The sequence below is a fragment of the Dermochelys coriacea genome, chromosome 11 (assembly GCF_009764565.3).
Source record: "Dermochelys coriacea isolate rDerCor1 chromosome 11, rDerCor1.pri.v4, whole genome shotgun sequence".
NCBI lineage: Eukaryota > Metazoa > Chordata > Testudines > Dermochelyidae > Dermochelys > Dermochelys coriacea.
The window spans coordinates 59,301,710-59,327,171 of record NC_050078.2 but is presented as its reverse complement, the minus strand read 5'-3'; the positions used below and the strand labels follow the sequence as shown (position 1 = coordinate 59,327,171).

The following is a 25,462-nucleotide window of genomic DNA, read 5'->3' as shown; positions in this document are numbered from 1 at the left end:
ATTTATTAAAAGGCCTTTTTAGTACCACAGTTAGTCTATCACTATATCTACGCCAACTCACAAAAGGCCTTATCCTACCCCTACTTATGAAAAATGGAAACAGGATTGGGACCAAATACGCCAAGCTTTTGTTGAATACGCATAATTATAAACTGACAGTGGAAGATCACATTAAAATTTGTATTGCATGATGGCCTTATTTTTAGAGGGGAAAATACAGTTTTAATCATGCATCAATAGGTAATTATTAGCAAAAGAGCAATGGAGAACCCTTAACTATAGTTAACATGATCTTACTAGTGACTTAAAATATATCATGATATTTATTATTAATTATAATAATTAAAACCATAATGGTTTTATTTAATTGAAAAAAACCTGCTCATTGAATTACAACACATATTACTTGTAGAGGGTATATGCTTTATGGAACTTATATGAACAGTTATAAAATCTTTAGGCAGTTAACCTGTTATGCAGAGGACATAGCAAGACATAAACACATGGTTAGGATCAGTTTGTTTAACATAATTATTACAGATTAATTTTGCAGTTTTGGCACAGTTACTCTCTGTAGAGCTTTAAATTTCATAGTTGCCCTGCTCCCTAGTTGCTATTCAGTTTTGTGTTTATGGCATGTTTCAGTGACAGGAGTGGCTGCTTTTTTTTTTTTTTTTCAAGCAATTACTTACTCAAGCTAAACTCTCCGATGACCTCTTAAATGTCCTGCTTTTTCCTCTTAATTTTGATGTTGACGAGATTGATATAATGTAACATTACATTTAGAAAAATATCTTTAACATTTTGTAGCAGATCAGGTAATAAGAGAGAGAAATATTTCAAAGCAGGCCATGGACATCTTTATATTTAATAAGAAATGTAACTATTTAATGTAATATATGTTTGGGGTGGTTTTTTTTGTTTTGTTTTTTTAAATCTAGCCCATGATGGATACAAAAATCTAATCAGTTCTAATAGAAAGGGTCAGTATTAAGGACATTTAGAAAAGATGCATTAATTTTGTCATCACGTGACTGTGTACTGTGTACTTAATTTAACAGTTTTGTCATTATATGGTTGATTTAAACATCTTTTCTCAATAGACTTTCTAAGTGCTGAACTTTGCTGATAGGCTGCAGCTTGTATTTTTCGAATCGTAGTGATCTGTATATTTACTTAATGAAGGGTAGAAAAGTTCAGCAGTTTCTTGTGCTTTTGGTGAATTCATCTTCATTTATTGAACCTCTGATTATTTTTGTTCTTTTAAAGTATACAAAGGGAGAAATAACTTTACAGTTAAAGACTTGTTGTATTACACCAATTAGAAATTAATAGGAAAATAATTCACTGGCTAACAGTGGGATCCAACTAGCTAGTTTTGTCTGAAAATGCTAGAAAGTAAGTATTATAGCCATAGGTGCCTTTTAGAAGACTGAAGGACTGTGGCTTCATTTTAACGAAAGGATTAGAACTTGGAACTAAAGTTTTGGAGATCTATTAAAATGCACTTTAAAAAAAGAATGACTTCAAACATTTTGGAATATATATGTTGCTTTATAATTGCAACTGTGCTTTGCCAAAGGAAGTTTACAGGGTTCTGTGATTATATTGGTGGTTCAGATTGCCTCTGGCCTATTGAAGTACGGAACTTTTCATTCAGTTTAACATGAAGACTTTCCTTTCTGAAGACAATCTTTTAAGAGGTTACATTTTCATTCACTGCTGTCTGGTTTGTTATAAGTTTGATGTAGACTGGAGTGTTAAAAATGTAGGGGAATCATGGTGAATATTTTTTTTTCCCTTGGGTTTTTTAGACAGCTTGCCTGAGTGTCTCATAGTTTGAATACCATAATATAGTTTATTCATTAGTTCTTGTTCATATTGAAAGCAAGAACAAAATTATTTTTGTCTGAATACTGATCTAGAATCTATAATACTCAATGCTAAAGTAGTTAAGGTGGATTTTTTTTATAAGATAATGGCACTGTATAAGATTGATTTTTATTTTTTAGAAAAGCTTTCAGGATAAACTAGCATATCTATTTTTCAGAGAGATGTTTCCCATTTTCTTTTTAAGATTTGATGTTTACAAACACATTACTTTGATTTTGTGTCCAAGTAATGTATTGTGAATGCAAATAACTGTGTCTGTTGGTTTCAGAAGTTCGTATCGCCCCAAATGTACGCTGAAATGGTAATAATTTTGTCACTTTAATTGTAACACTCAAATGTTGGCATTTGAAGAATACTTTTTTAATATATTAGAGTTTTAGAAAATAATATCCTTTCATATACAAAACTTCGTGTCTATAAAAATAAGTTAATAAACCACTTTTCCAGTGTTAGTCATAGATGAAGACTCTTCAGTAAAAGCAAACTATATTGAAATGTTGCATAGTGAAGTGACTTCCAAGACTTTAGTTGATGTGCTCTTTAGTTTGATTTTTATTTTGTAAGTTTAAAATGTGTTTTATAAAAAACTTACTTTTCAAAAAGCAAAATATTTTCAATGTGGTTTTTATTTAGAAACAATGTAATTACAATCTTTTTCAGTTCTGTACAATGAGTTTTAAGATTTGAATCAATAAGGGCAATAAAACGCTAACAAATCACATTTTTATTACTCTTATTTTCCCTTCATTTGTTCTATATAAGTAAATGCTGAAATGTGTTTTTTTTTCTATTATGCCCACTTTTAGTTAAATCTCAAGAATAAATATTCCTGTACATTTTCATTAAAAATGGAGAAATTTAATTTAAATTAGCTAAAGCTATGGTGGGACTGATGACCTGTGGTAATAAGTTTTATAACTTTTTTTGTGTTTATTACATTTTTTTACAATGATTTCCCTGAGAAAGAGAGAGAAATATTAAAGTGCACGGATATTCCACTTTTCTCACTGAATTTTTCAGTGAGAGTATTTTATATGAAGTGCTGCAAATAGTATATCTGCTCTGCTAGGAAGAAATTTTGCCTTCTGACTTTTTTTGTAGCTGAATGTACATAATTCAAAGGGCCATTATGGCAGCTGTAGTAAACTTGTGTAGGTCACAAAAAAATAAACAAGGCTGCTTTTAATAGGGGATTTTAAAGTTTCTGTACTGTTTACAATGGTGTTTGCTTCAGCTGAAGGTGTTAGAGTCCAGTGTTGTTTTGCTCTGGCTAGTCCAACACTTTCCAAAATGTTTTACCAGTTATCTAACCAGTCTGTTTTAAAGCATGTATGTAATAAAACACAAGTGCTCAGATGTTTGTGACTGGCAGGTTTTATAGAGGGTCCCTGGGAAAAAAAGGCTAATATATCTTTAAAAAACATACAAAGTCTGGGAGAGAATGTAGAGTGTGCAGGAGAACTATGGTGTTGACAGCTTTATATTCCTGTTGGGTAACATTCACTTACTAGAATTGGCGTCCCCTCTCAGTTAGTAATTCACTCCATAAGGATTTTGAAAAAAGAATGATTAATAGCTAGGAAATTCAGATTTGCAAAATTGTTGATTAAGCTTGCAAACCTGTCTGTAAATGGAGCTGTATTTGTATGTGTGTATTTTATTTCTGAGAAGACAGAAAATGAGTTCAGAGTCTTGAGTGTAACTTTAATATTAATGTCCTAAATGTGCTATTTAATGCTTCAGTATAGAAGAATTAAATGTAGCACCCAAATAACACAATCAACTTTTAGGCAGGAAGCAATTTATATAATATTTGCTTCTTAAATGAGTTTGAAACCAGTTTAATAGCAATTATTTTTTTTCTTTTATCTGTTATAAAATTAAATTGCATGTTTTAATATTTGTCTGAAAGAGAACTTTCAAACAGTTGTAACTAAATTACACGAGCAGTACTTAAATCTACCATATGGTTTAAATGCTTATAGGAAGCTACAAATATCAAAAATCTTCTTGATGCAATGCATTCTTCTATGGGTGTTCGTGATAATTTTATACTGCTGATTATTCTCAGCTTTTTAACATTAAAGCTTAAACATATTTTGATCTTCATAGGTACATTTCAGAAATCTGTTTTAATATCTCTCTCAACACAGAGAAATGCCAATCAAGGGTGGTAAAAGTACTGTCTATCAAAATCAGTGTCTTGCAGCTAGTTTTACAAAAGAATACTAGTTAATCTTTGTTATCCTATAACTGTTTCAAGGATATAAATACCTTGTTGCCAATGGGTAGGGAGATATCCATTATTATACAGACTGATGCATGCAGATTGATCACATTTGATATTATATTCTAAATTGTTAGGTTGTCATTTAGAGCTGAATTTTATCTACAATAACTGTTAACATGTTTTAATTGTCTGCACTGAGAATGTTCCTTATAAATAGATCAGGTAAAATAAAGTAATAGGCTTTAGCCGTTGTTCAAATCTAGGTGAAGAATATCATAATATTGTCTGAAAAAGGTAATTTTGCTATTTGAAAGGGCTGAACATGTCTAGGTATTGAAGTTATGAAAGCCGCAATGCCTTATTAGCTTGGGAATTGGCAATGCACTGTAGTTTATCTTATACCACATATATGATATAGTTGGAAAACACTACATTTTGTTTTGCTTTAATTCAGCATGAATTAAAATAGAAAGCATATTCTTAGTTTTATGCATTACTAGTATATCACTAGGAAAAAAACCCTAATCTAATTTGAATAAGGAAAAGGGGACACTGGTATCTCCCTGTAATGCAGATGTAGACTGATTAATTGTTAGAAATGGGCTGCTTTTTGTGCTGAAAAATATTATTTTTCTTTCCTGATCGTAGCAGATATCTTAAAGAGAATAAACTTAACAGTCATTCTTCTGGGGTCATCTAGTGTATCATCTGTATTTTTGCTGAGGTAGAAAAATAGCCCTTCACTGTGTTTTCAATACTTGGTCTGTTATTAAGCTAAAGATACAGTTGGTTTAAAATATATATGTAATTGAACATATGCATTAAACAGAATATAGGGTATCCACCCATTCGGTGACCTAGGCATAATTTGATGGTTAGTGTAATTTTGGAACTCTAAGTTCCATCTACAGAAAACCACTGACCATTATGTGTTTGAGACTTGAAGATTAGCTGTAATAAGATTTTTTTTCCCCCACAACTGTTCAGAAGTAGCTATAAGCATCTTTTTTTCCCCTCTTCACTGTAAATTGCTAGATGCCGTTATCTTCATCATGAACCAAAGAAAAGAAAAGGGACCAACATGTTTGAGAAATTAAATGTTAATTCTTCTTTCTATAAACAGTACACTTGCTGTACTTATAGGACAGAACCGATTTACTGTCAATTATTTACAGGACATTTCTTTGAGATAGGTGCTATCAGTTTGATTCTAACAGACAGTGACCCTGTAGAATAGAATTGGTTTGATGCACATGGAAGGGTGGTAGGTCCATGCCAAAATAGCTGCAGTATAGAACAGCGGGGAACTTTTGCTGCAGAACATTAAATAGCTACATTTTTACAACCAAATTTGAACAAAGACCTTCGACATCATCTGAAAAAGGAAAACAGTATTAAACTTTACTGTTATGGATAAACTCCTAAAGTGAAGCTAAACGATTGTTTTTCTTTCCTAACTATATCAGTATTCCTAATGAAATTATTTTGCTATGTGAAATATTTTAGCAAGGTTTAATAGTAGATGAAAACTAGTTTTTCATGTAATTGTTTGTAATAAAGTAGTCATAAGCTTTCTGTGATCAATTAAATATGTCACAATTCATATTTCTAATTTGTATTCCAGACTTCCATATATTCTCCAATATACACAGCCCTTCATTTTCAATTGAATGGTTTATAGTTTGAATACTTTCTTGTGAAGTTACAAAAGTGCGATGATAACTAATTTTTAATGCCCTCTGCATGAGCAAAAAGGGGCACAGTGGTATTTTGGACCTTATGTAAAGAGAAAGCTGGCACATGTAACATATTTTGTCACTAAAAGAAAAGGAGTACTTGTGCACCTTAGAGACTAACAAATTTATTTGAGCATAAGCTTTCGTGAGCTACAGCTCACTTCATCGGATGCATTTGGTGGATTTCCACCAAATGCATCCGATGAAGTGAGCTGTAGCTCACGAAAGCTTATGCTCAAATAAATTTGTTAGTCTCTAAGGTGCACAAGTACTCCTTTTTCTTTTTGCGAATACAGACTAACACGGCTGCTACTTTGAAACCTGATATTTTGTCACTGAAAATGATACAATAAATGGCAATGTAAATTGGCATCGTTGCTGTTATAAAATTGAGACCATTTGCTGCAGTATGTAGTTTACATTCACAAAATTGTTGTGTCCTAAAGAAGAGAAATTTTGACTTTGTGAATGAACAATTATCAGGCCATTTAAGAATCTTTGGTGCTGTGTGTGTAGTGTAAAATGTTAGAATTGACAGATTGTTTTGAACTCACTGTAGTCTTTTTATAGTAGAAAGTCCTTTTGAAAGAACTGAAAGTAGTTAAAATGAGGAAAGCTTTATCTCTATTGCAAAAGTTATAATTTGGTCAAGTTTGCTCTTCATTTACTATCTTTCTATGCATAATGAGCTTAAATTGGATAATTTATTTTGGCTAACTCAAATTTTACAGGATTTTTCCTGCCTGTTGGTAACACTTAATGTATTTCAAGATCAAAGGCCCAATCCTGCAAGGCAGTAAGTATCATCAACTCCTCTTGAATTGATGTAAATTGTGGATGCTTTGCACCACAAGGAAGTTGCTCAGCCACTTAGCTCAATCAGTGTCTGATTTAGGCTCTTTATGTGTCGCTATCAAATGAGTGTTCTCCTTTGGCAACACAAAGTAGACGATTTGAACATAGCAGAATGTGTTAAAACGCATAGTTTTTGAGAGAGAAATGATGAACCCATCTTTGGTTCTTACTCTATCAGCTATACTGCAACAGATGCATTTTCACATTGTTCTATAAGTGAAACTGACTTATGAACTAAAGCCACCACAGACAAAAGCCAGTTGAGGATTTGATGGCTTCAGAGAAAAATTATATTTTGTAGCTTCTAGTCATGCTAAAAATGTTTCCTCCTTTATTTAGGCTTGGCACAATTCAATTTTTTTAAATGATTGCCACAGATAATTTTTAAAGCATTTTTTGTCTATTTCAGTTTTAATAGTTGCTCAAAATCATGGGTTTTCTACATTTCCCCCCCCCCCACCGCAATTTTTATTAATTTAAAATTTCACAGTTGGATGAAATTATGGAGGGGGCAGACAGTTATTACTTAATGATAATAAATGCTGATATTCAAAAAGTTAAACCTTTAATATTGTTAAAACACAAACTGTCAGCTACGTATGTCAAAATATACAAAGTAAATATCCTTAAATCACAGTCTAATAAGTTCTCAAGCAGTGTTTTTCTTACTTTGCCTATCTGTACATTTTGACTATTATCGAAGGAAATATTTTTAATTGATTTGTGTATGTATTGTGAAATTGATGTTTATCAACATTTACCAATAACAATTTAATCCTTCCTAGCGCACCCATATTTAAGCTCGGTGTGTGTGTGTTGCTGTATGCTAGTCAGTTAAAACATGTATATTTCCTGTGTTACCTAAAACCTAATTTAAATTTATTAGTAGTACAAAATGCAGAAATTACACTTTCATCCCAATTAAAAATGCTATCATTAGCCTGCCTGTGTTAGGTTCTTCAGTTCATTCACAAAGTTTTTACTGCATTTATACATTATATTTAAAAACACAACAACCCTTCTTTGCATTAAATGGCAACTGTGTTGATGTTGTTGCAGATTTGAAATTGAGTTCTTACAAAATCTACTTTAAAAGTTGCTATGGCTACAGTAACTTCTCATAAAAGCTAATTATTTGAACCAAACACTTTGTGGGCAATTGTTCTTTTGTCTTTGTACTGAGGGAAAATATTGAATTAATTATTTAGAATTGTACTTCTCTCAGATTAGAGAATGATAGTTTTAATAATGATTTGTCACTATAATACCAGCTGAAAAGATTCAGATAACTTCCCTTAAAGATTGAAATAGTTGATAAATATGCTTGTTTTAGACCAGGTTTAAAACAACATTATTCCCATCTTTTCCCCCCCGAAAGTTATGAAAAGTTCTAACTCTTTTAGTGAGCAAGGTATTTTAGAGACCACTAATGTGATAAGAACTTACAATAAGTTTGATTGTAAGATTCTTCGGGTTTTTGTTTTGTTTTTTTTAAAGTCTACATTTAGAATAAATATGCAAATCAGTGTTGCTAACAGATCAGGACTAACACACTTTTCTGCCTGACACAAAGCTGCAGGGATGACTTATGGTGGTGCCAAATGGCTGTAAATGTAAACGTGGTGCAGTGTAAGCGATAGAGTTCTATTATTTTCATTTTCATGCCGGAGGGGAGAGTGCATGTCTGCACTAGAGATTTTAAACCTTGTGTCAAATGCAAAATTGTTAGTAGCTGCTACACTCAGTTTTGTTAAGAAAAAAAAGTAGCACTAGAACATATATAAACTGTCTGAAATTCCGTTAGGGATAGAGAGAAAATGAAAAAGAGGAACAGGTAGTTGTGGATAGGAGTTAAGTACATGTCTTGTTTTCCGAATAGAATTACATTGATTCCAGTTTGTGCCTTGTTAGTCATGCTGCTGTCCCTGAAGTCAAACCAACACTTCTTTTTTTCAGTGGGTAGATTATAGTACATGTGTATTAAATAGTCAGAATAATGACATAAATTTGTCTGCAGTAATGCCAACAAAGGTAAGAAGGTTAAGAGGAAGCCTTAAAGCAGCCCAACCCTACCATTCAACTACTTTTCATATGAAATTGATGCATCTTGTACTTTGGCCATATACATATTGCATTTTCAAAGTGAAATATAAACAGCTTCTACTCCAGCGTCCTCCTTTGCCTATGTGTATGTGTTCTTTCGTTCTTTTGTTCTCTCTTCTCCTTTTTTTATTTTTAAGATGTGCAAGCCTTTTCAAAAGCACTAGATCGGGCAAAGACTGTTTGTGGAAATTCTTCATACCAAAACCTTGCTTTTTATCTTACGTTAGCCACAAGGTTAGTTTCTTTTTCAAGATGCTTTACTTATTATATTAGCATCTTATGTGAAAGCAAATATTCTACTTCATCTATCACTGAATATCACCCACAATTTGTTCATTTCACGTAGTGCTATACTATCTAGAAGTTGCTCATTTGATCTTCATTTGGACTGAAGCTTCAAATAAGTGGGAAAACTTAAGTAAAATACCATATATCCTATTAATATAAACGCATGAAGAGTTCTTTTGTCATAAATATCACTGATAGGCATATATTGGAAATGAAGCAAGTTATTTTCCAAACCATAACTAGACTATATAGCCAAAATAATATAAATTCATATTTTGTGCTATATTTTTAGTTTATATGCATTTCCTCTCTTTACATATTAAAAATTGTGCATAGTTCTCAGGCTTGATATTTTGAATGGCTACTAAGGAATGAAGTTATAAATTAGGTGTTATACATTACTTTGGAGTAAAAGGTGATTTTTCATAATGCCTTTTCCTAACTTACAAATAACTTTGTTGCCATAATACAAACATGCTAGCAGAGCAGCATGATAGATGTCTCTAAGTATCATAGTAAAAGAAAATGACTTGTATTCTGAGGCTGTGGATAGTTTATGTTGTTTTGGACCCATTTCCCAAGTAGTGATCGAAAACAGATTACAATAACAATTACACAGTCAGAAGATGCAATATCCATTTCTGCTTTAATTGAGTGAAAGAATAATAAAAACATCATTAAGAAAAATGAGGTGGACCTGTCATACACTCTACCAATTTTTAGACTTGGAGAAAATGCAGAGGAACTGAAATGTTTTTTAGTTTATTTCATCTTGTTTGCTAGCTGATGTTTATATTTATTATCGTAGAAGATCTTTGACTTGGGCTCTTCACAAGGGCAGATATGGATGAACGCCTAGTAACTGGATACTAATAAGATGCTAAAGCTAAGGTTAGGCATTATCTCTGTTGATTTAATCGTAAAATAATTTTTTCTGTCACTTGTTTAATTCTCCCTTTTGTTACTCAATATGATTAAAGATGCTTGTTATCACATGCTACTCATGTAAACTTAGGGGATCTTAGGGGTAAGGGAGAAGGAACAGCCTCTAAGTAAGCAATTAGTTGCATTCTGCACTAGATGAGGTGCCAGTCCTTCCAATACAGTCCTGTGTGTACCATGTTGTAGCAGTCCTTTCTAGAGAACCCCCAAAGCATGGGTAGTTGACGTCTCCAAATCCACACAGTAGGGCTGCCCCAGCAGACCTTTTTTCCCTCTGGAGGTTGTGGCCAAATATAGCGCGCTGGTTGAACAAAATAAATATGTAGTTGTGAAGCTCTGGTGGCTGTTAAATGGAATTCCTTTCCCTTGTGACCTGTTTGGTAAAGGCACGGCTACTGCTAAAAACCGCATGGTAAATGTACGGTACCAGCTCTTAAGAGAGCATTACTAAAAAGGGGGCTAAATTTTAAACAGAGCAATGGTACTACTCCTTCTGCTGCAAAGGTATAAGGTTTCCTCTGCAGCCCTTGCTTTCCTTCCCTCAGATCAAAGTACTGGCACCCTCCATGCGAGACAAACCAGACTGTGGCTGGGGACCTGCAGGTAAAGATGCTGAGTCATAATTTCTGATGTGCTTGTGCCCCATGCCCACTCTCCCTGAAGGCTTTTTGCAGGCAATGTGCTGAAAGAGAATGTGAATGGAGCAGAGCAGCTGCTTCCTAAAAGTGACAAAGAACTCATCAGCTTCCCTCCTTGCTAGGGTGTGGATTCCTTCCTTCCTTCACTTTTGCTCAGTGTTGTCTGTAGAGAGGTCTCGATGGTTCTGTCTGTACTTGAAAAACTCTCTCTTGCTGACAACGGATTTCAGCAATGGGAGCAGCTGAACCACGGCTAAAAGTGTAGACAAAGTCATACTGTGTTCCGGACTGTTTCAGTAACCATGCTTGGACCCAACTTGTTAACAGTGGATTGACTGTAGTTTGCTCTTGTCCATGTTTCCTGCTAAACTGTGCCCGGCACCAGTTTGGCAGCATCCATGGTTGACACCCAGTTTCAGAAATGAGCAATTTTTTTAGTGTAGACACAGTCTAAATGGGAATAGGGAAGAGGGCGCAAAGGTGAGGGTTACAGATCAGTCCCCTCTTTTCCTTGCTGCTGGAGTCTGGAACTGGACTTGAATGCAGCAGCCTAACCGTAGCAGTTCCTCAGTCCCTCTGTCAGCTACTTCTCTGGTAAGGTGAGGACTGATTCTTCCTTTTCTCTTGTTCCCTTACTTTGCTGTTGGGGTGGTGCACAGAGGGCTGGGGATCAAGGAGGGAGAGAGCTTTAATAGTGAGTTCCAGTGAAGATGCCAAACAAGTCGGAGTGTGTTACTTAACTCTTCTTTAGAAGTGAAATCTAAAGCAAATAGGAAAGCTGTGCTTTTACATTCCAAGAGGTGCATTCCATTGCTAGGAGACTATGTAACAGAACCTTCATTAAAATCTTTCTGCTAGAAGAGGGTTTTTACTCTAAAATTTATATAATATGGTGGCACCTACTAGCGTTGCCAAAGTCACAGGTCTATTCTAGTTTTAAGGGCTTTATAACACGGTCATTAAAATTATGCCAAGTTCTACCCAGAATTAGAGAATCTTAATCCCTAAAAAAACTTTAGTTGCATAAGTAAAATAAAAACATACAAAACCCCAAACTCCAGCCTTGTTTTTTAAGTTCTAGGAACCAAAAGCAAATATCACTTAACAGCTTAAGATGCTTTCTTTTTTTTTTTTTTTTTTAAAAAAAAACAATTCCAAAAGGACTTCCTTCCTTCACTATTTTTAAGTGAAATCTTAGTACATTTTCCATTAATTCATATTGTAAAGTAGTGCTCTGGGGTATTTTTAAAAAAGAAATTGAAAACAACTTAACTGTTTTATTTAGGAAGGTACTGTAATGGATTCATGTTCGCTTTTTAATATATATTTTTAAGGTTATATACTGCTCTTGACGCATGCATACAACTTTCATGGACATCAGTATTTTCTGTTGCCGTTTTTTGTGGGAGAGAAGTGGGGGGAGAGTAAAGTTTTAGGCTAGAATAATGGCAATGATGATTTGCATTTGTATGCTGCCAGGCATCCAAGACTCTCAGAACCTCACAACACAACTTTGTGGTATGCATTATCATTCTTGCTTTACCGATGGAGAAGTGGAGACATATTAGCCTATGGGTATGTCTTAGGCAGTGAAGAAAATGCAGGCACAAAACTCCTATGCTAAAACATAGGGTGGGGAAGGGAGGTGCTTGCTTAAACAAGAGGAGATGGAAAAACTCTGAATTCCTATCCTTTTGTGCTTAGTTATCAGAGGCAGCTGAGATTCTCTTATTTGGGATATAGGGTGATTGTGTGTCCCATGAGCTACAACTTCCTATTGGGGATGCAGTAGGGTGAGAGGGGTGTGGAGATTCAGCGTTATACCTATTCTTATGTTTCTTTTTAGTCTAAATATGCCAGTTAAGTATTTTATTTATATCATCTGATGTAAAACTGGAGTATTATCGAATCATGTTATGAGTTCAGTAATCGGTTCGTGTCATGGCCTAGCGGCCTAGAGCATTTCCTGTTAAAAAGTGTAGCTGTGTTTCACTTAGAAAAAGAATCCTTGGGCTGGTTAAACTGTCGGAACAGGGGGAAATTTGTGGTTATGCTGGTGATTTATTTGTGAAAATTCTAGAGAGCAGGGAGAGTGGTGATGGTGGGGGACTGATGCCTCAGAAGGACTGGAAGCTGCAGAATGATGTAAACAGTATGCTGTGGTTTCCCATCACCATTGACTACAACACAATATGTAGAAGAGTATTTCCTAACTAGGGTTGTATTGAATACTGAGAGTGGGAGGGGGAAAAAGGTGGAGAAAGGTAATGTCTATACTCTGTCCCCTCAGTCCTCCCAAAAAGGGAGCCATGCTATAGTATTTGAAAAAATAAATCTGGAGATTAAGATCTTCTTCTAGGCCAAATTTCAGTCTGGAACAAATTTTTACAATTGGTATATAAACCATCAAAGAGCAGGAGTTAACCAGTTAAAATTCTGCCAGTCCTAGTACAAATGTCCATTCGCTCACAAGTAACCTAAAAAAGCTGGAGTGCCATATAGGCAAGTGTTGTGGTTGTGTAAAGATGAAGTTTTTGCCCTACTGAGCTAATATTTTATTTTTGGGCAGCACCATAATGTTGTGATGGTCTCGATATAATCGCTAATTCTAATGTATAGAATTCCAGTTAGCCTCATGCCTGGATACATGTAGCGGTTTTCACATTTTTCCAAGCGGTTAGTGGAAAACAAGCTGCAAAGTAATCCCCCTGGTCCTCAGTGAAAAGATTTACAGTGAAAGAATTCTCTACCTCAAACGTAGGTTTGTGTTTTTGTTATTTAAAAGACTGAAGTACAGTCCATTTACCCAAATCAAGCTTTTATTGTAAACAGGTTAACTGCCAACAGCTTATATTCTGTCAAATGTAATTATATTTAAGATTTATGGATCTCTTGAAAGCAATTCTGAGAGAACATGACTAATACCTGCTGAAGTTTTTGAACTCTGTTTCTTCAACCACTCTACTATGCTGCATTGCTATGATCTCTTAAGCACAAATAGTGATAGGTATGTTGCACTTTAGAAACAGTATCTTTGCATCTATTCAGTCTATCATGTGTCCTAAATATTAAATCTTTAATTGGACTCTGTAGGATTTTATCTGTAAGATCTCACATCACCCCCCAGCTAGAGCTGAGCAATGCTTTCAATAAAAGTGGGGTGAAGATAAGAACGGTGAACTGTTTTTTCTAATACTCATGACCTCTCTCTTCTCAAAAAGCTATTTGGCACACTTTAGAATATCTGCGTTCAGCTAGTGAAGCTCAAATAGAAGTCTTATTCGTATTTGTGTGAGATGTTCATTTCTCAGAGTTGTTGCAGGGTCTTCAGATGATACCATTTTTGGAGCTATGGTAGCCTTGCTGCTGAGCTTACCGTGTTAGTTGGTGTTGCACAATATGATTTTCCAGAGTGGAAATTATGCAGTTACACAGGGGACTAGGCAAATACGGCTATCACTTTGTTTCCATGGGAATGTGGGATGGAGCTCTTCAATGCTGAAATTCAGGTAGCCCTAAAGAACTGGGAATTGTTAAATTCTAAAGGCTCCTACCTTTTTAAATAGAGGGACTAGGCAGTGGATTCTAATGAGGAAGAGAACAGAAGAAAAGCTCTTTTTGCTGTGTGAATTCTGATTTGAAGTTCTTGAAGGGATATTGTCAGAATTAGCATTTGTTTAAAAGAAAGTATGGGGGAATTGGATAACAAATATTTTCATTGTATTTTTTTTTTTAAATTCAGCTTTCTACTAGTGCATTAGATTTTGAAAGTGACTGACTCAAAAGAAACTGACCTGTTCCTCTTCACTGTACATGTTGCATGAAATGCCCCTCTAGAGGGAAAAGTACATGATTGGTGGAAACCAAATCAGAGTTAAAAAAATCTCAGTTTTGCTCCTCTAGAATGATGGTAGTATCAGAGGGGAGAACAATTTTTTTTTTTGTTAAATATACTGTATGACTGTCATCAGAGGGAATTGTCCAGATAAACTCTGTGTTGCAGATGGAGTTGTATCGTGATAGATTCTATCACGAAAATGGGGGCCCAATCATGAAAACCATCTTGTGCAGAGATCCCATTGAAGTCATTGGCAGTTCTGCATCTAGAAGGCTTGCAGGATTGGTCCCTCCATAAGACATGTGCTGTATTGCAAAACGGAGATGCAGTCTCTCATCAGGGTATGTGTGTTTGGGGGAGGGATGTAGTTAATTTTAGCTTCCTCTGCAGATTTGATACTATCTTTTCTGTACTGGATTTAGGAAAGATATGTAGTCATACTCTGGGCTAAATTCAGTCCTGGTATAATCAGGCTCAGCTCCATTGAAGTCATTGAAATTGTGTTTGCTTGACCCAGGGCTGAATTTGGCTCTCTGTTTGAGAGGGGCTTGATTATTGTGTGGCCTTTGTTTAGAATCTCTACTAGGCAAAGCCTGCTTTCTTATGCAATAATGGAGGGTTTTCTGTGGTCTTTTAACTGTCAGTAAATGCCCTGGTTTCTGAACATCAAATCATAGATGTTAGCTTTATCTGTCTGTGAAGGAGATTACCTTGTGTGCGTGTGCTGTAAAAACTTTATTTTCTACTTTTTTCATTTGATAAAAATCTCTCCACTATCGCATGATTTCCTTTGGGTTTTACACAACCATTTGATCTCAATTTTTAATAATTTTGGTGCGTTTAACTCCCAAAAGAAAACATGCTTGTGCTATGAAGTATTCCCACTAGAAATCTGGGAAGTCTTAAAACCTTGTGTTACTCAGAGCTGAGAACTTGGCTCCTTTATTAATTCGCTTCTAGAGAATCCCCGTACAGTAAATTTTTCTATAACATCATGCTGTTGAAATTAATCAAGCTGATGTTTGGAAATTGTTCAAATTAGATTAAATTAAATAACACCTAGACAGAGTTCAAAATTTTGCCTGATGAAAACAAATTTTAATCTGAAAAGACACATTTTATTGCATCCTACTCTTATTGGCCGATCTTTGATATTATATTTATTAGGATAAATGGTGCTTCCCATTCAGTGGGGATAGAGGGGCGAGTATATATAACATTTTTATTTAACATCATCACCAGCTCTCCACATCCTTTCTTTTTTCCCCCATTTGGAGATACCAAATGCATGCAAATGGACAACATGTGCAAGTCCAGTGACTGTAGATGCAATTTATTACTCACTTTGAGCACACATTGGACTAGATAACACTTGAAACTTATAAAACAAACAAACAGTATAAGACTTAGCACCATATTGTGCCTTGAAATAGTCATTTGAAAGGGGCTGGTCCATACACCCACAACTTACACTGGTTTAACTAAAAATATTTGTTTTCTTCAAATTGATCTAATTAAACTGGTGGAAATCCGTATAGACATTCTTATATTGGTTTAGAACTCTGTATTGATTTAGTTCAATACATGGTTTGTTTTTTTTAAATGACCTCAACTTTTAGTTAAACTGATGAAAGTTTGTACACAGATATATCCAAAAACAACTACTTGAATGAGGACGACTTAGACAATTTCAGAAAAACCTTCCATTTTTAATGCCCACAATTTTTATGGATGTGTTTTATTTACTAAGGAACTGTTCACAGCAGAATGAACTTGACAAGGAGGAGAAAATTTACAGTAAAATACAAATGTCAGGTACGTGATTTCAGTGGTGCTTTCTTTCTAGTTTGTCTCTGCACCTTCGGCCAGGCTCAGAAAAGAAATTGACTAGTTTGCCTAAAAAGTAAGGAAAGCCATGTGCAAAGCCTTAGCTGTTCAGCTCCCTGTGACTGGAAAGGGAATCGTGAAGTTTAAACCCCCCAGATTTGGAAAGTGTACGCAGGCATAAACAGTTAAAGCAGTTTGTGCATAGTTGTCATACATTGGACTGTGATCTGGCCTCTTCCTCGGAGTGCGGCTTTTATGTACCAATGCTGTCATGAAAGCGTTTGCTGTTTTCTAGGATCTTGTTTTTTACTTATGTGTTTCAACTGATGCTATGTGTTCAGGGTTAAAGCACCATCTGAATTTATGCAGAAAAGCAACTAAGTTGCTGCATTTAAATAAATTAACAAAAATAAAAAAAAGGAAGCCGCTTAATATGAATGCCTTTGTGCATTCTGGCATTGCATTTATCCTTTTCAGAAAGAGAAAATATTCCCTCTTGCCTCCAGTCCACCTCTTGTACCTTCTGTATATGAAAATCATATAGTTTTATGTCCTGCACCATGAGCTATAAAGACCCGCTGAAGTGCCTTTGTAAATCTAGGAAACCAAATACACACAATTTTAGGACCAGAGGCTTTCTTTTGTGTGTGGTAGTTTCTGGATGATCAGGAATGGGAAGAGAACCAAGCAATGTTAAAACTAACTAAGTAAAGGCTTGTTTTGCCTTACTCCATCAGTACCTACAAGGCTTCATGTCTAAGCTCACGGTCCCAGCTTTGTAAATATTGCTATAAAGTCTCTGACTGGGGCTGTTGCAGAGCATTGACTAATTTACACAGCTCTGCTTTAAATCTATTGTATTAGGTTGAGTATGAGAGTACGTATAATATACGTATCTAGGTGTGAGAAGTTGCGTATATCAGTCTGTGAGAGTGGCATTGGCTTCCAGCCGAAAATGTTTTCTTCTCTCATTTTTAATGTACAGTAAAGAATGTTAATTTATTCACTCAGACTGTCAGGAAACAGGGAACTCTGAGGTAATAAATCTGTGGAAGAAACAATAGCTTTACTCTGTCCAATGCTAAATAAAGGGCAAAGCAGGTGGTACTTCCTTGGAATGAGATTTTTCTGGGGACAGTTGGATTTACCATCAGTCTTTAGTAAAGTAGGATTGGAGTTAAAGTTCTAGGGGTTGTAGCCACAGGCACAAAAACCCATTAGCAGTAGAGGATGTGATAATTTGCCCTTTGCCCCTTGTCCCCCATTCTTTTTAATGTACTATTAGCAGCTTATTGTCATTTCTGACGGGCCACAAAGCTCAGAGATGCTGTCCTTGGAAACCCCATCTCTGTAGCAGAGCTACCAGCAAGCAGTGGTGGGAAAGGACCATTTTAAAAGCCAATATTTGAGAGCATTATGGAGGATCTGCAATAATACTGTGGGTTCATCCTGCCACTCCAAAATTAAACTGTGAGCAATTCTACTTCTAGCAATTGAGGGCTTCTTCTGCAGAGAAGACGTAAATGATAGTATAAATTGCATGGGGAATCAATATAACCTATATGTCAAGGGGGCGGATAGACAGGGTTGTAGCAAGAAAAGCAACGGGTAGGAGGATAAAAGATGCAACAGCACCCCTCTCTCTCTTATAAGCTTGCATTCATCCACTTGTGCTAATTTACTAAATTGTAATTTATGCAGCCATTAGCATTGCGTCTGAATTTGGCCACTTGTTACTACAATCATCATAAACTTGTCTCACAACATATTAATAGTTACACCACAGATTGTTGGCATTACTAATGATAAATTGGGCATCAAAAGTACTATGACAAACCATATCTGAATAGAAACAGAAGATTTTCACTTACAGAGAGACTGAATTTTGTGTGATTTACAAGCAACTAGGATTCAATCCTAGGGTCATAGACGTTAATAGGAATTTTGTCACTGGCTTCAACAGGAGCCGGATCAATTCCATAATATCTTTCTGGCAAAGAAGCCCACAGATGGCTTTATGGTACATGTTCTTGAGTACATTAAGAATAAACAGTGCTACTTGAGCTTGCAAAACCCTGGCCATGTACCAGAATCCAAGAGTTAAGAAATAAGACAAGGAGCAATATGGCTATGGATGTTGTATTAGCAGAACTGCGACCTATTTCAGTTAAACATTTTTTAATTAAAACAAAATGAAATGCAGCAATCTGATAGTGAGAAGTTCATTCATGAGCTTGTTACTATTGCAACCAACACTGCTGTACTTGTCAAAGGGAATCTGATCAGTGTGTAATGTAAAGATTGAGAGTTGTGTACTTGCACTTTATTTTTAAATGAGTTTCATCTCTTGCACCAAGAGCTGATAAGGATTCAAGTCCATTAGTTTTGCCTCCTATAGTTGTCATTGACTTCACTGTCTCCTGTCTGATGTAGGGCTGTGACTCTAAAATGGAATGTAGCTTTTCCCCAAGAAAACGCCTAAAGAACCAGGAAACATCAGTCAGTGTATAGATGTGATCTTTAACTAAAGCTTGAACCGAATTGTAGTGGATACCTCAAAGAGGTTTTAATTAGCTTCTTAAGAAAGGAGAGTTGACTTCTTGAAATGCAGTTTTCCCTGTATTTTGCTTGAATGTGTAATACAGTAGCACAATGATTGTTCTCCTTAACATAACCTAAAAATAGCTAGTTGTTTTTCTTTTATTTGCCGTTAGAGAGAGAGCTATACTGCTGTCCTTTAGAATGAGCTTTTCCCCAACAATAATAGACCTAAAGGAACTCCTTCCATTAGACTGTATAGGTAGGAACTAGTTAAACCATTTTAGGCTGAGATACATCTCCAGCCTCACAATGATTTCCAGCATGTTCAGTGACACACAAGTATATGTAGCCCATTAATAAACTTCTAGTAGCAGAGCTAATCAGCAGTTTGAAAAGAAAGGATGATAACATTGTTACAGATAATGTTATGTCAAAGGTAGCTTCCCTAGTCTGTTTCAAACACAGGCCACACAAGTTGTAGCAGATGCAAACCTTCCAGGAGTCATGAAAGGAGCTTTCAATAAAACAAAATTAAACAACCCTGCCCAAACCTTCTCCCAAGTCTGGGCTGCTCCTAAACTTCCTCTCCTAGGACTGCTTAGTCCATATCTAGATCCTCTCTAGACCACTACCCCCTCATGCCTTATATCACGGGGAGATAATGAACTGCCTCAGTGATTCTGCAGGACCAGCACTTGCTAACAGGGCGGGTTTTCCTATGAACAATGCAAGCCTGTTACTGCATGTTTCTGTAGAATGTTTCTTAATATGGCAAAAGGCTGAGTGGCTTCAGTCTATACATGTATTAATGACCACATCCCATCCCTCTGGAGCACATAACCATGCCTGGGGACCGCATTAGTCTTTTAATGCTCCTGCTGCATTCACTATGTGGGGAGGAGAGGGAACAACATTTAAATGCGGAGTTATGTCTGGCTGGGTATAGGGAAATATATGGAATCGTAGCAAACTGGATCTGGAAAGTCTTATTAGGGCATCTTGTTCATCCCCATGCCAATTAGAGATTGGTTCTTGCATTGTATTCTCTGGACTGTTATCTAGTGTAGTTTTAAATGAGTCAAGTGATGAGGCACCCCCTGTTTCTCTTGAAATACCATTCTGCAGCCAAATGAAAATTGGGAAGAAAGGCAGATCTCTGCTAACATGAGCCCTCCAGAAGATGTATTAATCTGACATTTTTAATCAGAAATGAATGACTACTTTGTTCCTGTTCCTCTATTACTGATGATTCTTTTCTTTTAAAAACTTTTCTCACTTAGGTTTGATGATTCCTGTCTTTTGTGTGGTGGAGCAGTTGGACACCTCCCTCGAATACGATAATCGAGAGGAACATGCAGAGTTCGTTCTGGTTCGCAAAGATGTGCTCTTTAGCCAGCTGGTGGAGACGGCGCTCCTGGCTCTGGGGTATTCCCACAGTTCTGCAGCTCAGGCACAAGGTATTCCACTGCATTCTTTTTCATGCTCATTGGCATAAGAAAACAGCCTTTCATAGCTCCAGAGGTCACTGTGCAAGAGAATTAACGGCAAACCTAGCAAGCAGTTAAATCGGTAGTATTTCTTACAACTGGGCTTGTAACAACCCCAAACTCTCTACCTGGTCTAGAAAGCGTTTGATAAATCCTACCGAAGTATGAAAGACTGGTATTGATCAATCAGAGAAAATGTTATGACTCGCTTTGTTCTTTACTGTAAGGCCCTAAGCTTGCTGCCTCAAAGAACATTATTCAGAGGAGCCATGTAGTACACCTGTGTGTATAACTGTATGCCATTGTACAATATGTGCAAGCTATCTTCCCCCTCATTTAGGGCCATGACACATGAACACTAGGTTATGTATTTAAGAATGGTTGTGTTGCACCATATTTTGTCCCTAATAGAGATAGATTGATAGATATGTTTATTGGATTCCTTTTATGACTGATAGCTTATTCTGATTATTTAATATTAGACCAATATTTATTTTGGCTTCCCTAGCATACTGCTACAAAGCCTCTTGGGAAGCTGAATGTCACCCTATAGTTGTGTAGATGATTCTTTGGCAGTCGAGAAGAGGTTTAAAAACAAAAACAAAAACAAAACCTCTTGAGAAAAAAATTGAAAACCAAGATCCTGTTGAAATGATTCTCTCTGCATTTCAAGTGAATGGCTTGTATTGACTAGATGGTAATGCTTACTTTTGGAAGCAAAATTCATAATTTTCAGTTCAATTTTGACATGATCTTTTAAAAACCAATGCACAATTAAACTAATTTAAGAGTGGTTTTACTTGGAAATTTGGCTTTTTAGCTGCTTTAGACAGTATTTCCTTATTTAAAAAAAATTGAAATAAAAGGCAGCCATGAGGTTTCGGCTGCATTCAATGTGAACAGCAGCGGTGTTTGAAACTAAGTATCCTGGAAACTAGGAGATAATAATATTGGGGTCATAAAGAAAACTTCTTTCAAAACAGTGTGATGATGATTATTTTCCTCTGTCAGCTAGTCTGCTTTTCGAGAGAGGACCAGGATTTGAGTCCAAGCAAAACTCAAGCACAGCGACACAGAGTTTTGTTACAAAACACAACAATAAAAGCAAGCAAAGAAGTTCGGGTTTCTTTCAAAACACTTCATGCCATTTCAGGGACACTTTTCTCTGAATGTAAAGGTCACTGTATCCCACTGTTTCAATCCCGGTGAGCCAGCTTCCTGCTTGACAGCGCTATTCATCTCCGTTAACATGGTTGCTCAATGTGTTGGGAGCTAACATGTGGAACACGCTGCGTTAAGTAGCCAAGATTTGATTTTTGGCATCTATCGAGGGAAGGGGCTTCACGGGGAAGCTGCACCAAGGAAGCGTGCCATTGTATGCAGTGACCCATACCAGCTGAGCATCTTGCCTGGAGATACTTCTCTCCTGCAGTACCTTTCTGCTGAGGGCTCAAGCAGGAGAGGGGCTCAAACAAGCTAATAGCCACTTCCCCCTGTGCAGTGGCTGCTGCATTTTTTTTTTTTTTTTTTTTTTTTTGCACTGTGGTCTTGGAAAATGAACAGGATAAAGTAATCATCTGTTGGCTTGTGTGTTTTGTGTTTTAAAGGGCTAGTATTCAAATCTCACGTATCAAATTGATTTCATTAGTTAAGAAATGGCCTCTCTTTGGTTAGCACTTTTCTCATACCAAGTGTTAGTGCCCACCAGTTCCCCTGTAGTGTTAAACCTCACACATGAAATTGTACTTAAAAGTGGAAGAAATTGCCATAAAGCTTGATCAGCTCCTAGATCTCTTATTAATGTATTGCTCTTGTTACCTCACTCTGAAAAGCCAGTTTTAAATTGTACCATACGCGCCATACAAATAGTGAAGGAACGCTGAGTGTATCATTTGAGGTTGATTTTTTTTTTGTATGAAGTCTGCTATAGAACAGGTCATTTGTGTGCAAGCTGCGAGACGTGACAGGCGTGGATGTAGAACTAGTTATCACCAAGACAGTTTAGAGTCACGCTGAAAACGGCAGGATATTGGTTTGGTTTGTAATCGGTATTAGGGTTGAAACAAGGGGGGCTGTAAGGTGGTGATGTGAAGATTTGTTTTAGTATTAGCTTATAAAAAATGGTAGTACATCTGTTTTTCCCTTTCTGAGCCTATCTCAGCTACTCTGCATCAGGAGAGACCAGCCCCTCCGTCTCCAGTAATGACATGCTGCCAGTAACTTAGTCAACAATCGTGATCATTAGAGTTGATTTCTTTTTAAACAATGCATTGATAAACAATCATTTTAGTTCTCTTTACCAGTGTTCTGTGAACAGGAAAACGGCTAATTTATAAGACCAACGTGAGAAGTTCAGCATTCTCTGATGCTTTTCTAAATGCAATAAAACTTTGAGCAACTCGCTTTGTAGAAAACTGACTAGGATACTGATATGAAGAACTATCCTGACATATCTTAGTGGCAAAGTAAACATTAACTGGCTAATGCTTCATTATTGTAAAGGCAGTCTGTGCACTGATTAATAATCCAGCTGTGGGATAAGAATTCCAGATATTGTAATCTATTAGGTGGAAAAAATGCACATTTGTTAATTTTTCTCTATTCTTGTTGCTGTCTGGTTCCAGGTGTGACTGGCAAGTTTTATTTGATCTTATGAAAACTTCTGCTTGTTTTTAGAACTTCCCCCAGTAGGATCACTGCCCTTTGGTATGTGTCTCTCATTGGAGGTCCAATTAGGGAAAAATATCACTTAGTTTTTGTGCAGCAAGAGTGAGACTACTTGCATCAGTTTCCATTGCTGTTTTTCCCTGTAGCTTGCTGAAGTAAACAGTCTGGAGAAAAATATACAGCAGGATGTACTGATAGAGGGTTTCTGAAGGTGGACTATGCCTTACTGAAGAAAGCTATTTGTTTCATCATTCCTGTCTATCCTGAGTTAATTGGGGAGAGCATTTTTATCCTGTGCGCTGTTGCTTACAAGCCTTTTCCGTGGAGCCTTTTCCAGCTAACATTGGCCTCGTGAAATTTCAGTTCTTCAACAAAATCTGCAAACAATGTTCTGTAACCAGATAGGGACTTATTACCAGCCTGGCACTAGGGCAAGGAAGGTTGGTTGTGTGAAATCCATAAAAGCTTAGTAAACATTTATGTATTTTCTTTCATCATTTGAGTCTTCACCTGAAATTAGAAAACCTGCTATCTATTTCTTTATGGATAGAATGCGATACCACGAGCTCTTCTTAACAAGGATATTTTCCTATGCAGAATTTAATAACATTAATATCCCAAATCTCAAACAGTCTACTTCTAATCATTGTATTTATTGGGCTGGGGTCCCAGACAGAGAATAATCCATCTGGAGCATTTGTTACCAAACTGGAGTCTTCAGGGCCTATTTTTGAGTGGCCATTAGAGTTCTATATTGTGACCTGCATCTGATCTTTGTCATAAGAAGAGGTAGCCCATAGGCTCTGTGTGTCTCAGCAGCCAGTGCTCCATGAAGACGGTTAAAGATACAGCACTGAATGCTGGGACCAGACATCTCCACAGGCTGCCCCTCCATACTAAAAATAAAAGTAGCTACAATCGGCTCCATTTTACATGCAAACGTACAGCTGTTGGATTAGATGAGAAAGCAGACTCCTTACGACAATGGATACTAATTTAGTAGAGCTAGTTGGAAACTTTTTGGCAAATTTTGCAATGCTGAGAGAAACCAGGGGAAAAAAATTAAGTGAGATTTTTCTTCTATATTTTGACCAGCTCTGCTAGTTAGCTCTGATCACAGGCTCTACAGAGAAGCCAAAGAATGACTGGACCATGAAGATGGAACTACACTTCCACTTCCTGAAAATGGTTCAGCTAGGTCAGAGTCAAGATGGGTTCGCCAGGCAATGTGCAGTGTCTTCCACTGTGGATGCTCCTCTCATACCTGTGTTGTGAATGAAAGTTTCCAGGGCAGAGAGACAGTTTTAACCATAGATTAGATAGATAAATTTCAGGAGGGGCTGCCATGGCTTTAGGAGGAGTTATGCTGCATGATGTTGCCCATTCAGAAAATGCATATCTGTTCCGGGATCCTATTACCAGGAGCAAAGCATGTAGCAATTAGCCAGGTGGACAGAAGACCGTTGCATGGGGGTGAGGAGGGCAGAGGGGTGCGGTGATAAGGAGAAAAGTGAAATGGGGAGACTGAAGGAAGGTAGGAGGCTGCCAGGTGGAGTGGAGGGAAAAAAGAAAGTGACAGGAGATCTAAGGGAGAGAAAGCAGTGGGCAACTTTTTAGGCTTGCTATTATATCTGGCCTCTGGCACTCTAGAGCAGGGGTGGGCAAACTTTTTGGGCCACATTGGGGTTGCAAAACTGTATGGAGGGCCGGGTAGGGAAGGCTGTGCCTCCTCAAACAGCCTGGCTCCCGCCCCAAATCCATCCGACCCCCCCCTGCTCCTTGTCCCTTGACTGCCCCCTCCTGGGACCTCCCAGCAATAACCGCCTCCCTGGGATCCCATCTCCTATCCAACCCCCCCGCTCCCTTTTCCTTGACTGCCCCGACTGATATTCACACCCCCGCCCTTAACTGCCCCCTGGGACTCCACCCCCTATCCAACCGCCCCACCCCATCCAACCACCCCCTGCTCCTTGTCCCCTGACTGCCCTCCAAAATCCACTGCCCCTTATCCAACCTCCCCGCCCCCTTACCATGTTGCTCAGAGCGGCAGGAGCTCGCAGCCACACCACCGTGCTTCCTGGCAGGAGCAGCCGGCCAGAGTGCTGGTGTCTCAGCGGAGCTGAGGCTGCGAGGGAGAGGGAACAGCAGGGGAGGGGCCGGGGGCTCAAGGACCGGGCAGGATGATCCTGCGGGCCGGATGTGGCCTGCAGGCCATAGTTTGCCCACCTCTGCTCTAGAGTCTGAGTACTTTACAAACATGAAGGATTTTATCCTTGCAGCATGAGAGGTAGGGAAATGTCATCCCAACTGGACAGCTGGGAAACTGAGGCACAGATATTAAAGGACTTGCCCAGGATCCATAGCAAATGTGACAAAGCCAGGAATGAAACCCAGAACTTCTGGTGTCTTAACCACAA

The 25,462-nt window shown here is 37.2% G+C and overlaps 1 protein-coding gene across 3 annotated transcripts in view; it reads left to right on the top strand.

The window, feature by feature from the left end:
- Positions 1-25,462, top strand: part of SATB2 (SATB homeobox 2) — a 166,880-nt gene that overhangs the window by 5,051 nt on the left and 136,367 nt on the right. For all 3 annotated transcript variants that reach the window (XM_043505543.1, XM_043505544.1, XM_038421850.2), the window contains exon 3: positions 20,172-20,348. In XM_043505543.1, coding sequence (XP_043361478.1) covers positions 20,172-20,348 — 177 coding nt within the window. The remainder of the gene's footprint in view (positions 1-20,171; positions 20,349-25,462) is intronic.